Source organism: Magnolia sinica, chromosome 8 (genome assembly GCF_029962835.1).
Source record: "Magnolia sinica isolate HGM2019 chromosome 8, MsV1, whole genome shotgun sequence".
NCBI lineage: Eukaryota > Viridiplantae > Streptophyta > Magnoliopsida > Magnoliales > Magnoliaceae > Magnolia > Magnolia sinica.
Genome location: NC_080580.1, coordinates 1,086,032 through 1,099,433, shown reverse-complemented (window position 1 = coordinate 1,099,433; position 13,402 = coordinate 1,086,032). Strand labels below are relative to the sequence as shown.

The window sequence follows — 13,402 nt, the reverse complement described above, 5'->3', positions numbered from 1 at the left end:
TTCCCTAATGAGTGGACCACCCTTACTTTTGCACATGGTTGTCTTCATGCAATAATTGACAGCTTCTCCCCTCCTGGAAGCTGTAACATGTTTCATCTCTCAATACAATTACAAGGTGTGTGCTCTCAACTTTTGCTCCGTGAGTTTGATGTGTGTGTAGAGAGAGAAGGTGAAGGTCCAACCGGTTGGACCACAAGTTATGGTTTACCCAATGGATTACTTCCAACCTATTAAGTGAATGTGACGTTTCATCCAATAGGCTGGGCCCACCATGATGATCACCTAGTGCAAATATCAGTCCAATTTACTCATTATATTGGTCATACCTACAAAACAATGTGTAGCCATTGATAAATACCAAAATAGAAAGTTTGCCCACTCAATTTGTGGATGTGGCTGATTTTTTATAAAGAAAATTTCATGATAAGGCCAACCTATTGCACAGATTGAAAGTTCGAAGTATATGAAATGTTGAAAGTTGCCTGTTGGGTGCACTGTAACTTGTGGTCTTAACTGGTTGGACTTACGTTCTCCTATGTGTAGAGAGAGAAGGTCCAATGTCCAACCGGTTGGACCACAAGTTATGGTCCACCCAACAAATAACTTCCAACCTATTAAGTTCATTTGACATCCAACTCATCCAATAGCTTGGCCTTATGACAAGCATCACCTAGAGCAAAATTCATTCATATCATCCCATCAAATAAGCTACATTTGTACTTTTCTACTTATCAATGGCTAGAGATTGTTTTCTATAGCGTGACTTACTCATGATGGAAGAATTCCACTAGGTAGACTATAACTTGCAGTCCAACCAATTGGACGCAGGACTTGCTCTCTATAACTTGTATTATATATGATAGAACATCGCTTTGAACCAACATAAGTTATAAATATGGAGAGAGAGGAATGCTCAGTTGCACATGAGTTCTCGCTTCTCACTGGAACTCGTGAGAACTTTTTCAAAACTCATCTAATATTACATTAGCACAAAATCTGAACCGTCCATGAGATGCATCACCCCATGCACAATTCAAATTTCGAGCTCATATATATCATAGGAGATGAGTTCTAAAAAACTTCTCACAAGCACTTGTGAGAACTAGTATGCAGGTGAGCATTCCACACACACATATAGGGAAATAGTACTGTGAGGTCGAGCTATGTAGGCCCCACCATGATGTGTGTCAAGCATCAACACCATGCATTTGATGGGTCGCCTTTAGGTTATAGGATATCCCAAAAATCAGCCGTATATGGAATTCAGGTGGGCAATACCATCTAAAACCATGTGAAGACATGCCTAAAACATATAAAGTACTTGGTGGGGCCCACATGAGTTTTAGATGCGGCTGAAACGTAGTTTAACCCCTCATGCAAGGGGGACACACACAATGGATGGGTTGGATTTGTGAACCACATATCATAGGGCCCAATAAATAATTATGAATGTTTTAATGGGAGGTTAACCCCTCTCAACTGTTGCATGCAGTGTGGCCCACCCAAGTAATGTATTGACTTGATTTTTAAGCCTATGGCTCACCATGGAATGATGCACCTGGCTAATGAAGTAGATGTTGATGTTTGAGACACATCATGGTGGGGCCGACACAGCTCGACCTCATGGGAGCTAGACAATGGGAGACCCATGTTTGTTTTATATATATATATATATATATATATATATATATATATATATATATATATATATATATATATATATATAGATATATATATATATTGCTCTCCTGTGAGCTAGACAATGGGAGACCCATCTTTGTTACAAAGGTATTGGCAGCTTAGGTGGCCCCCACCATGATATTTATGTGAAATCCATCCCGACCACAAGGTGCATCACCCCATATTAGGTCTAGGGCCCAAAAATCATTCCCATGTATGATTCAGGTGGACCACACATTTCAAAATAATGTATAGGGCAATACTCCCCACTAAGCTGTTTCCCTTCAAGTGGTCCACTTGAATAGCGAGTGGGCAAGATTTTTGGGGCACAAGCTTAAATTTTAGTGTATATGTCATCTAATGGTTGGATTGGATTTCATATCATCATCACGATGGGCCTTGTAAAAATCTAGGGTGAATGTCTTTCTCTCCCATTGTTTCCTTTTGTGTGGCCCACCTGAATGAAAGATCTATCTAATTCAATGGCCCTTGTCATAGCTCCAGATGATGCATCTAATGGTCAGAGTGGATTTCATATAAACATCATAGCTAGCCAGGTAAAAATCAAGGGTGAGCATCTCTCCAATGGTTTCTCTCATTATGCCTTCCTATAACATGGGCCAATCTAATATTTTGGCCTCTACCCTAACATATGCATCTGTTGGGTAAAATGGATATCACATACGCACCATGGTGAGGCCCACCCAAGGCTACCCTTGTCACGCCCCGAAATTCGAGTACCCGAATAAGGTCTTCGGGACCCGAATCCCAAGGTTCATGAGTTATAATATAATGACATTTATTACAATATAGTTGATTCAATCAAATTCATTAAATACTCAACGTCATCTAAAAGAAAATATAGCTGAAACGTTTATTAAATTCAACTCTTTTGATAGTTTGTCCTTTCTACATCGAAATTTGAACATAAACTAAACTTAAATAAATTTAAAAAAAAAAAAAAAACTAAAGTGAATTAAAACAAAACCTAATTTTGTAAAAAATAAAGTTAATAGTAGAGGCCCGCCTGCTCGTGGTATTCCAGCTTTGCACCTGTGCATTTTTTTAGTAGGATGGGCATAACAGCCCAGTAGGGTCATTTCTTACCCAAAATTTAACATGTTCAGATAATATCAATTTTATAACAATGAATGAAATAGAATACAGATAATGAAATTTAACAATAGAATTGTGAAAATGTGATGCATGTGATATTTCCATGAATACTCTTAATATTTATATTATTTCTTACAACACTGTATCCAAATGGATGGTCACGTTGCATTAACACCCACGCACTGGTATCTCATGGTAATGGACCCATTTATACGTTAGCTGGTCAGACTACTGCTCCAGTTGTACCTCTAACGTAAGTCTACGTACACAATTGTACTCATACGCCGTACACAAAAGAGACTCCAAAGGATTCAGTTGATTTTAGGGTCTTTCACCTAAGAGACACAATTGCTCTACTTGCTGGCTTTAGGGTCTTTCACCTAAGGGACACAATTGCCCTACTTGCTAATTTAGAGTCTTTCACCCAAGGAACACGATTGCCGTAATTGCTTACGTTATATCCAATATATTAAAATTGATGCTCAATGAATGGTAGACATACATGTAAGATGAATAATTATTTCACAAAAATGTCAACAATATATTCTAATTAATAGTTCTAGATTTAAATTTGTTGAAACTTTAATAATTCAAATACTTAAATAAAATATTACTTTACTATTATTTAATTTAGGATGTACAAGAAATTTTAGCTTCAATTCCAAAATTTTGAAATTTTTTTAAAACTTAAGTTCACTTAAATTTAATTTAATTAACACTTTAAAATTTTAGAATTAAAATTTGAATTTTAATCTTTACATTAGCAATAATATTATACTGATTTCTATAATATAACATTAATAATGTAATTGAATTATTATTTAATAATTTAAGTTAATCTATCTTAAATTTTTTTTTTCTAATTATTTTAAATTTAAATTCAAGATTTTATTATTATTTATTTTTATATCTAAATTTAATAAGTCTAAGGAAGTTATTAATTTGAACTTTGGATACTATTATTATTAAATTTTTATTTTTATTTTTTCATTCAAATTTTAAATAAATTTCCTTGTCAACTTGATCTCCACAGAAGGCACAGCTAAAGGTTTCCTTCTCAACTTGATCTCCACAGAAGCCTCAGCAGAAGGTATCCTTCTCGCCTTTCTTACCCAATAAAGAGTGGTAAAGAAAGATGTTATTGAAAGAAGACACAGGACGACAATTATTGAGAGTTTTACTTTCAAAGCAAGAGACTTCCCCTTTTTCTTGGAAGCTTGGCTAGGGCATGGACGCAATTGTAATCCTGGAATACCCCCACAAAGCTTACTATTTCCAAGCACTGAAACTCGACTGATATTTCCAAAGACCCCTCGTTTTGGTAATTCACCCTCGAAATTGTTGAAAGATAGATTTAGATACTCTAGAGCAAACTTCTCCAGATATCTTGGAATCTTCCCAGATAAGTTGTTGCGTGAAAGATCCAGGAGTCGAAGGCCTTTTAGAGTAGTAAATGTTGGAGGAATTGATCCTTGAAACAAGTTCCCATCCAAACAGAGATACTAAGCTGAGACAATCGCCCAGCCGGCTTGGAATTTCGCCGGACAATTTGTTATTAGAAACACTGAATCTTCCAAGAGCATTCGAGTAACTGACTTCAAATGGCAGATCACCAGTAAAGGAGTTACTTTCAACACGGAGTTCAATCAAAGAGGGAATTCTGAAAAGTGATCTGGGTAAGGTACCGCTCAAGTTATTATTGTTAAGGTGTATAAACTGCAAGAATGTAAAATTTCCAATGCTTGAAGGTACGGTCCCCCATAGATTGTTTTCAAACAAACGGAGTAAGAACAATTGGGTGATATTACCCAAAGAAGATGGAATTGTCCCTGACAAATCATTTCCACCAAAGTCAAGTCGTTGGATCTTGTTAGGTTGTTAGGCTTCCCAACACCCATAGGAATAGGACCTCTTAGAAAGTTATATACCATATCCATTAGTGTTAAGCCGACAAGATTCTGAATCCCAGATGGGATGCTTCCAAATATCTTGTTACTTCCTAACGATAGGAAGTTCAGCTGAGTCGAAAGATTAGCTAGGGATTCAGGCAACACACCACTGAGAATGTTATTGCTTACATCCAATTCTTGTAACTCACTGCAATTGGTCAAATAATAGAGAAAATTCAAGTCATGAGCTTTCCCAATTCCAAGTTGATTCCTGCTCAAAAATAACCTGCTGAGACTCTCGAGGCTTCCAAAATTCAGAGGCACGGATCCAGTAAAGCTATTGTAACCAAGGTCAATGAGTAGAAGACCTGAGGAATTGGATAATGAAACTGGTATAGGTCCTGTGAATTGGTTTGCTACGACACGAAGTATTTGGAGATTAGGAAGAGTGAGGCCTAAGTTAGGTGGAAGATTTCCATGCAATCTGTTCTCTCCCACGTCCAGAGCTTTAATAGAGGAGATATTGTATAGCTGAGGCGGAATCGTACCCGACAGTGCATTTTGACTTAAGAGAAACCATCTTAACCTCACCAACTGACCGAAGGAGTTTGGGATGCTGCCCTCTAGACTGTTGGATGAGAGATCGATTATCTTGAGGAAGGTGAGGTTCCCTATGAAAGGAGTGTTGTTTTTTTCCAAGTTCTGGTCAGTGAGGTTCAAGGCGGTGACCCTATCCAAATGCCGGCGACCACACGTGACTCCTTGCCAGTGGCAGAAGTGGAGAGTATCATTCCAAGAACTCATGGAATGGAGAGGATCGTCGGTTATCATATGTTTCAAGTGAAGCAAAAAAAGCCGATCGGTTTCGTGGGAGAAGTGAGCGGCAGAGACGAAGAAGCATGGAACGTGAATGGAAGAGATAAGGAGAAATGACCAAAATGCCCTTAGGCTGATATTTGGGAGCTCCATTACATAGTGTATGTGAACGCTGGAATGAAAAAGGAAAGTGAGCAGACAAACTCCGAGTAATAAAAGCGGTCGGAATCAACAAAAGCGCGTAAAATTATTAAAACTTCCATGAAAGTATCTTGTATTTTCCGCCTACGTGGAAATAGACAGTTGTTTACTTAACAATTCTGGTAACCACAAATGATCAAGATGTTTTTTTTTTTAACTCTCTCTCTCTCTCTCTCTGAGCGGATTTAGATGGAAACGGATTGGCTTCTCCCCATGCCACCAGCCCGGTGGCTGGTGGTCGGTTCTCTGTGGGCCCCACAATGATGTATGTGTTTCATCCCTTCTGTTCATCCCCTATTTACAGATCATTTTAGGGTTTTATCCCAAAAACGAAAGGATATAAATATCAGGTGGACCACACCACAGGAAAACGATAGTGATTGGAATCCGATGTAGTAACGCTTCCCAACACCAACAGTAATAGTAACTGTTGTGGGAAAAACTCAACAGTCCAGCACTATAGGACACGTGCACACCATTAGGCAGCGCCTAAATGATAGCGATTGAGAATCAGCAGGACAGGCACCCTGAGCTTATCGACATACCAACCACCTGATAAGTTGAGCTGAGCCTAACTAACCAAGGTCGGAGCTCGGTAATAAACTGAGTGGCCGAGATGACCATCCTGACCTCGACCTTGGAAGAGAAATGTCCAAAAAAAATTCCTCATCATATCTATCAAATTAGGATTAACCCGGCAAATCACACCATTTGAGGCAAAACTCCAGTCACACCCATTTCGAGTTCCCCCACTTGATTCCCCTCAAATGAGTGTCCACTGTTGGAAATTGGATTTTGGAAAACTATTTAAATTATATAAAATTAAAATAAGAAAGTTAAAAACTTATCGATTTGTATAAGTCGAGGCATGACGTGAGTCGCTCGGCTTGAAATCGAATTTGCTCCCCTTGAACAACGTTCCAAGTGTAACAGGTTTCCAGAGCAATCGACCTCCAGGATACAACGACTATAACCCGGTCCCAGCGATGCACTCACTGTACACGGGCTCGAACCACTTATAGTCTTAACCCGAACTATAAAATACTTGAACACATTTTTTAAAAGGAAATCTGATTTTTGATAATCCATTTTAAAAACTTAAAATTAGAAGTCTATTTATAGACTTGTGAAGACACCCTTTCACAAAGGGTTGTGACTATTGAGTTTAAACCCAAGTGGTGCGACCCTTAGGCTTCAAAAGACACAACTTTTCAAAACAAAATTTAAAAAGGATATAACCTTTCGGTGAAAAGACACATCCGTAGGATATTTTGAAACACGAAATTATTTAAAATAATTTAAAATACAACAATCCCCACATGTTTCAAAATTTTTGACATTTCAGGTTAAGATGGAAGAGTTGTGCAATGGTGCCGGTGTCACCATAGACTTGAACCGACATTAGAGTAAACATGACAGGTCTACAGGAATCAGGTGACACCATAGTCTTGAACCTGATTCCTTTTGATGTAGATCGCAAGTACATGCCACTCACACAACTTTTCCACTACAAGTGATTCTGCGGTTCGGTGCGTTTCGGCCATACATCATTACTTGGATTTCATGAGTGCTCTAGAGAATTCGCCTAGATTCTCATAGGAAGCGGCCTCCACCTCCACACCCATATAGGTGAATTCCATCAAGTGTACGCAGCAATTAGGTACACCACCAAATATATGGCTATGGATTCATTAAGAGTTCAAAAACTCATCCTTCTTCATTGCTGCTCGCACTGTACACCATAGAAGGGGCTCATTTACATCAGTGCAATCGTCTACCTCGTGTCTTGTTGTTTACCCATTGAACCTATCTAATAGGATCTCTACTCGTATAGGTTGGGTTGCCAACACTGGTAGCTCATATATTAGGCTCAGCCTCATTCCCTTCGATGTATCATTGACTAATCTTTTAGATAGTCACTTGGTCAGAGGATTTATGACCCGTAGGCCTTTTACCTCCACCCGTCATTGTTCCATCAGGCTTCCTTCTCATACGAGTTTGGCCATGTCTTAGTCCCATTGTAGCTAATCATCCTTTCAGATCAGCTAGGGATCATCGTATTGGCAAGCTATTGCCTCACCAACTAGCTACTCATAAATGAGCCTCTGCCTAGGCTGATTCCTCCTTTTGCTCCTCAATCAAGTCTTTGACAGTCAGTTGCAGCCTCTTTGATTATTCATATCTTAAGTCAAAGCATACTGAACTCATTTCCAACCTCACAGAGTCAACAATTATGACTCCATCAAGTAACAGATACTGAGCATCACTTTTATTATGATAGTTGTTAATATAGTTATGCATTCTATGCACATCAATCACACAAAAATCAACTCCTTAACATGCACTTGATCAAAATGATATGTTATATTTGTTCTAGCACCATTGATATAGTAGGTCCCATTTTTTTTAATTCAAACCATGCACTCTTGTGCTACCCACCATCAGTCACCATCAAATATCTTTCCAAAATCTCCTATCATAAAGTAGACAGTAAACCATCCACTTGCAGTTCATAAGTTCGACATGTAAGATTGTCCAATGGAAGAATATTTTGGTAACACACATTATACATAGTCTAGCACATTAGTTGAATAGTCTTGATCATCAAAATTGGGCCCGGATTAGATTATCCAATGACATATATCATATAGAATTATAAATTGCATGTGTATGAATGAATGTGCTTTGCTAAAGTAGTAAAATGTTACCTACGAGAGCAAACTCATAAGAGAATAAACCCATGTGCAGTTAGGATAAATGATTCTAACTGTCCACTTTATTCCCACTGAACAAGACATATCAATATTTATGATACCGTAAATCACAATATGCCATAAAAGAGCTAAAAACTACAGGCTGAAAAGAACTTTCAAATGCAATTTCACATGAAAGTTGTGTATGCTGAGGATATTTGATCAGTCAGATTTTATTTTATTATTTTTTTTATATGAACCGTTTCTTATTATATAGTAACCAGAGATCCAAACAAGACATTTTGACCCTATAACATGACATCAAATGATACACTTGATGTATGTAACGAATATTAAGCATCAAGAATTTTGGTCCATGCAAAAGTTCAACAATAGACACAACTAGAGGATAGACATTAGAATAATTCTAACCGAACAGAACCTTGGAGATGAAAATAGAAATAAGAAAATCTTTTATTTTCTCTTTAAAAATCTTAGGGGCTTGAAGCCATTAGATCCCCCCCACATTCATAACCGTCATCCATTGTCACAATGTTACAAATCCGGAATTCGGGTCGGAATTTATACATACAAACAACAACAACAACAATGAACCCAAGATGAACAGTTTGGATCATCATGTGTGTTTGGCATAAGCAAGCAACGACTTGAGGGAGGATGACTAGGAAAGTTTATAATTACATGAAATAATCATGTTGTTCTTTACTTCTGGTTTGCACATGTATAATAATGCTCATGTGTATAGTACCATCATTAGTTCACATGGTTCCCATCATTTATATTTTAAAGATTCTATGTGAAGTGGCTCTCCTTTGTTTATGCATGCATGGTGGTTGAAAAAGTTCCTAATACTTGTGTCCCACCCTGATTCTTAGTTTTATATACATCGCAGATCAATTCTCATTGTACATAAATGTTGAATATTAGTGGATACCTACTTGGTGTGACACCACATATGACTTGATCTTATTGTGTGTGATAGACTGGCATTGTCAATGACATAAACATAAAAACAATCAATAGGCTATAGCTTCAATGCATAACTTTAAGCCTTTTAGATGATTTGCACAGGTGGTCCAAAAAATATATATGACACCAAATATGTATAAGATCCTAACTATTAGATGGTATATGATGGTTCCAGATTATATGGGTTGATCTTTATTGTACAGGGATGTTAAGATCAGTGTATATCCTACTTAGTCGGTGCATACATTCACTTTTATACATATGGTCCAAAGAACTTACATAATAAGTATCTACAAGACCTTGACCATTATGTGAGATATGACAACTCTAGATTATATGAGTCATGGCCCACAAATTGGATTGGTGTGGTTTCATTTTGGGCTATTCCAACCAAATAAATGCAACCGTAATTCTTAAATAGTTTTCTAAACCAAAATTCGATTTCAAGATTGTTGGAAATTGGATTTTGGAAAACTATTTAAATTATATAAAATTAAAATAAGAAAGTTAAAAAACTTATCAATTTGTATAAGTCGAGGCATGACGTAATTCACTAGGCTTGAAATCGAATTTGCTCCCCTTGAACAGCGTCCCAAGTGTAACAGGTTTCCAGAACAATCGACCTCCAAGATACAATGACTATGAGCCAGTCCCAGCAGTGCACTCACTGTACATGGGCTCGAACTACTTGTAGTCTTAACCCGAACTAGAAAATACTTGAACACATTTTTAAGAGGAAATCTGATTTTAGTAATCTATGTAAAAACTTAAAATCAGAAGTCTATTTATAGACTTTGTAAAGACACCCTTTCATAAAGGGTTGTGACTATTGGGTTTAAACCCAAGTGGTGCTACCCTTAGGCTTCAAAAGACACAACTTTTCAAAACAAAAATTAAAAGGATATAACCTTTCAGTGAAAAGACACATCCGTAGGATATTTTGAAACACTAAATTATTTTAAAATAATTTAAAATACAATAGTGTGGTCCACCATTCACTTCGTTTTCCATTAAAAGTATCGGTACTCATCAGCTCATAAGAGATGTTAGGGAATCAACCGAATTCAAGCGATAATAGGACCCGTTGGAGAGTTCTGCCCCATGTCCAGTAATGTTGAGCCGATAAGATTCTGAATCCCAGATGGGATGCTTCCGGATATCATCTTACTCTCTAACCATAGCATTCTCAGCTGGGGCCCACCAAGTTCTGGCCAGTGAGATTCAAGGACGTGACTTTTTTTCCCCCTCAGTTTTCCTTTGACTCTCTCTCTCTCTTTTAAATTTAAATTATTTCTTTCTTTCTTTTCCTTTTTATTTCTTTTGAATGAAATAGAGAAATTTACGACTGTACGACCCATTTATGGCCTATTTACGAGACGAAGCCCACCTCATTTTCCCCTGTAAGAATAAGCCCCAGCTGTACGGACGACTTGCCAAAGGTCGAAAATGCCCCTTGCTGACCTTCCAGCGGATCGGCTGGTGCTCGAAGACGAGCGCTGACGCTCCTCGTACTCCGAGTTGTACGAACGGTTCAAAGAGATCAACGTTACGTGGGCCCCACAGTTAGGTATTTATTATATCCACAACGTTCATCCATTTTTCGAGATCATTTCGGAGCATTATCTAAAAAAAAAATCATATCCACAGATCAACTAGACCACACCACAAAGAGCAGCAGGAAAATTGATTTTCACCGTTAAAAATTTTGTAGGGCCCACCATAACATTTATTTTCCATCCAATCTATTCGTAAGGTCACAAAGACCTGGATGAAGAGGAAAAAAAAATTTCATAATGATCCAAAACTTCTGTGACCCCTAAAAGGGTTTCAATGGTAGACGTTCAATCCTCCACAGCCTTTTACAGTGTGGTCCACTTGATAGCTAGATCTGTCTTATTTTTCGTCTCAAGCCTTAATACGAGTTCACCAAATAGATGGACGGTTTGGATGTAACACATACCTCATAATAGGACCCACAAAAAGCAGTCGGGATTACAACAGCAAAAAATTAAAAATTAAAAATTAAAAACCAGGGCCTTATGGCTAGGGGAAATCTATAGCTACGGATTATAACCGTAGCTATATTCGTAGCGCTGCCATTTCAATATGTCCTTTTATATGTATCGAAGGTCTTTTGATTAATCAAAAATGGTCCAGAACTGTCCAACGAGTTTGCCTCAAAAATCCTGTAATTTTCGATGCATATCAAAGAGCATTTGATATAGCGAAGGTGATTTGACCAATAGCTACAGATTATAACCGTAGCCAAAACTATAATCTATGCCAGTCTATGAAATTTTATTTTATTTTATTATTATTTTTTTTTAACATGAAGAACTTTATTCTACCTACAATTTTCTCTAATACATATTTATATAAATATGTATATATAAGAATATAAATTAAAAAAAAAAATTTCTCTCTTTTTTTCATTTCTTTCTTTATTCATTTAACAAGAATATCTTCTAAACCAAAATTAGTTACTTAACGTACCCTATATGATTTTAGGGTAAGAGAAGCTACTTTAGCCAACCAACATAGTTATTTTTCAAGATTTCATCAGGTCTATGGTCGAAAATCCATTTCATTCACTTCGCGGTCAATTTCATTCATTTCATTTACTTCGCGATCAATTCCATGCATTTCATTTTCACTTCATTTCATTTCATTTCATTTCATCATTTTCATTTCATTTGGGTCTTCCCTTCCCTTTATGGTCATTTCATTTCACATTTCATTTCACCATTAATCCGCATGTTTCGGGTCGCTTCACGGTCCATTTTCACTTCACGCATTTCGGTCGATCCGATGATTTTGTTTTGATTCACGGTCATTTCCATGCATTTCACGTTCCAAACGAGTCATTTCCATGCATTTCACGGTGAAGTGTGCGGAAACGACCATGAAGTGAAAGGAATTAACCGTGAGGATCGCGAATCAACACGGAATCGGCGGGAATGAACGTGAAATGCACTGAAATGACCTGAAGTGAATCGGCCGTAAAAGCGTGAAATGGCCGTGATGTGAGGAATTAACCGTGAAGTGTGTGCGAAATGACCGTGAATCAACACTAAATAAGCGAATGACCATGAAATGCGTGGAAATGACAGTGAAGTAAAGCGAATTGACCATGAAATGCGTGGAAATGACTGTGAAGTGAATCCACCGTGAAATGCATGGAAATGACTGTGAAGTGAAGGGAAATGACTTGAAGCACGTGGAAATGACTTGAATCCATACGGAATCGGCGGTAATGACCGCGAAATGCGCAAAAATGACCCTGAAATGAAGTGAATCGACCGTAAAATGCGTGGAAATGATCGTGAAGTGAAGGGGAATTGACCGTGAAGTGCGTGGAAATGATCGTGAATCAACACGAAATTGGAGGGAATGACCGTGAAATGCGTGGAAATGACCCTAAAGTGAAGCGAATCGACCGTGAAATGTGTGGAAATGACCCTGAAGTGAAGGGAATTGACTGTGAAGTGCGTGGAAATGACCGTGAATTAACACGGAATTAGTGGGAATGACCGTGAAATGCGCGAAAATGACCCTGAAGTGAAGCGAATCGACTGTGAAAGGCATGGAAATGACCGCAAAGTGAAGGGAATTGACCGTGAAGTGCGTGGAAATGACCGTGAATCAACACAGAATCAGCAGGAATGACCATGAAATGCACAGAAATGACCGTGAAGTGAAGCGAATCCACCGTGAAATGCATGGAAATGACCACGAAGTGAAGGGAAATGACCGTGAAGTGCGTGGAAATGACCATGAATCAACACAGAATCGGTAAGAATGACCGTGAAATGCACGGAAATGACCCTGAAGTGAAGCGAATCGACCGTGAAATGCGTGGAAATGACTGTGAAGTGAAGGGAATTGACCGTAAAGTGCATGAAAATGACCGTGAATCAACACAGAATCGGCGGGAATGACCGTGAAATGCGCGGTTGACCCTGAAGTGAAGCGAATCGACCGTGAAATGCGTGGAAATGACCTGAAGTGAAGGGAATT

General features: G+C 38.0%; 1 protein-coding gene across 1 annotated transcript; it reads right to left on the bottom strand.

The window, feature by feature from the left end:
• Positions 1–3,794: 3,794 nt before the first annotated feature.
• LOC131253747 (probable LRR receptor-like serine/threonine-protein kinase At3g47570) lies at positions 3,795–5,654 on the bottom strand. The gene is made up of 3 exons (XM_058254884.1): positions 4,605–5,654; positions 4,317–4,512; positions 3,795–4,267 (listed from the first exon to the last, which is right to left on the bottom strand). Exons 1-3 carry the CDS (start codon positions 5,652–5,654, stop codon positions 3,795–3,797), a joined length of 1,719 nt encoding a protein of 572 aa, XP_058110867.1.
• Positions 5,655–13,402: the final 7,748 nt, after the last annotated feature.

Excerpts from the sequence above, each read along its gene's own strand:
- LOC131253747 (XM_058254884.1), bottom strand. The coding sequence starts at position 5,654 with ATGGAGCTCCCAAATATCAGCCTAAGGGCATTTTGGTCATTTCTCCTT. Across the intron at positions 4,513-4,604 it reads GACAATTCCATCTTCTTTGG|TTTATACACCTTAACAATAA; the intron begins GTAATATCACCC and ends ACATTCTTGCAG. Across the intron at positions 4,268-4,316 it reads CGAAATTCCAAGCCGGCTGG|GATCAATTCCTCCAACATTT; the intron begins GCGATTGTCTCA and ends ACTTGTTTCAAG.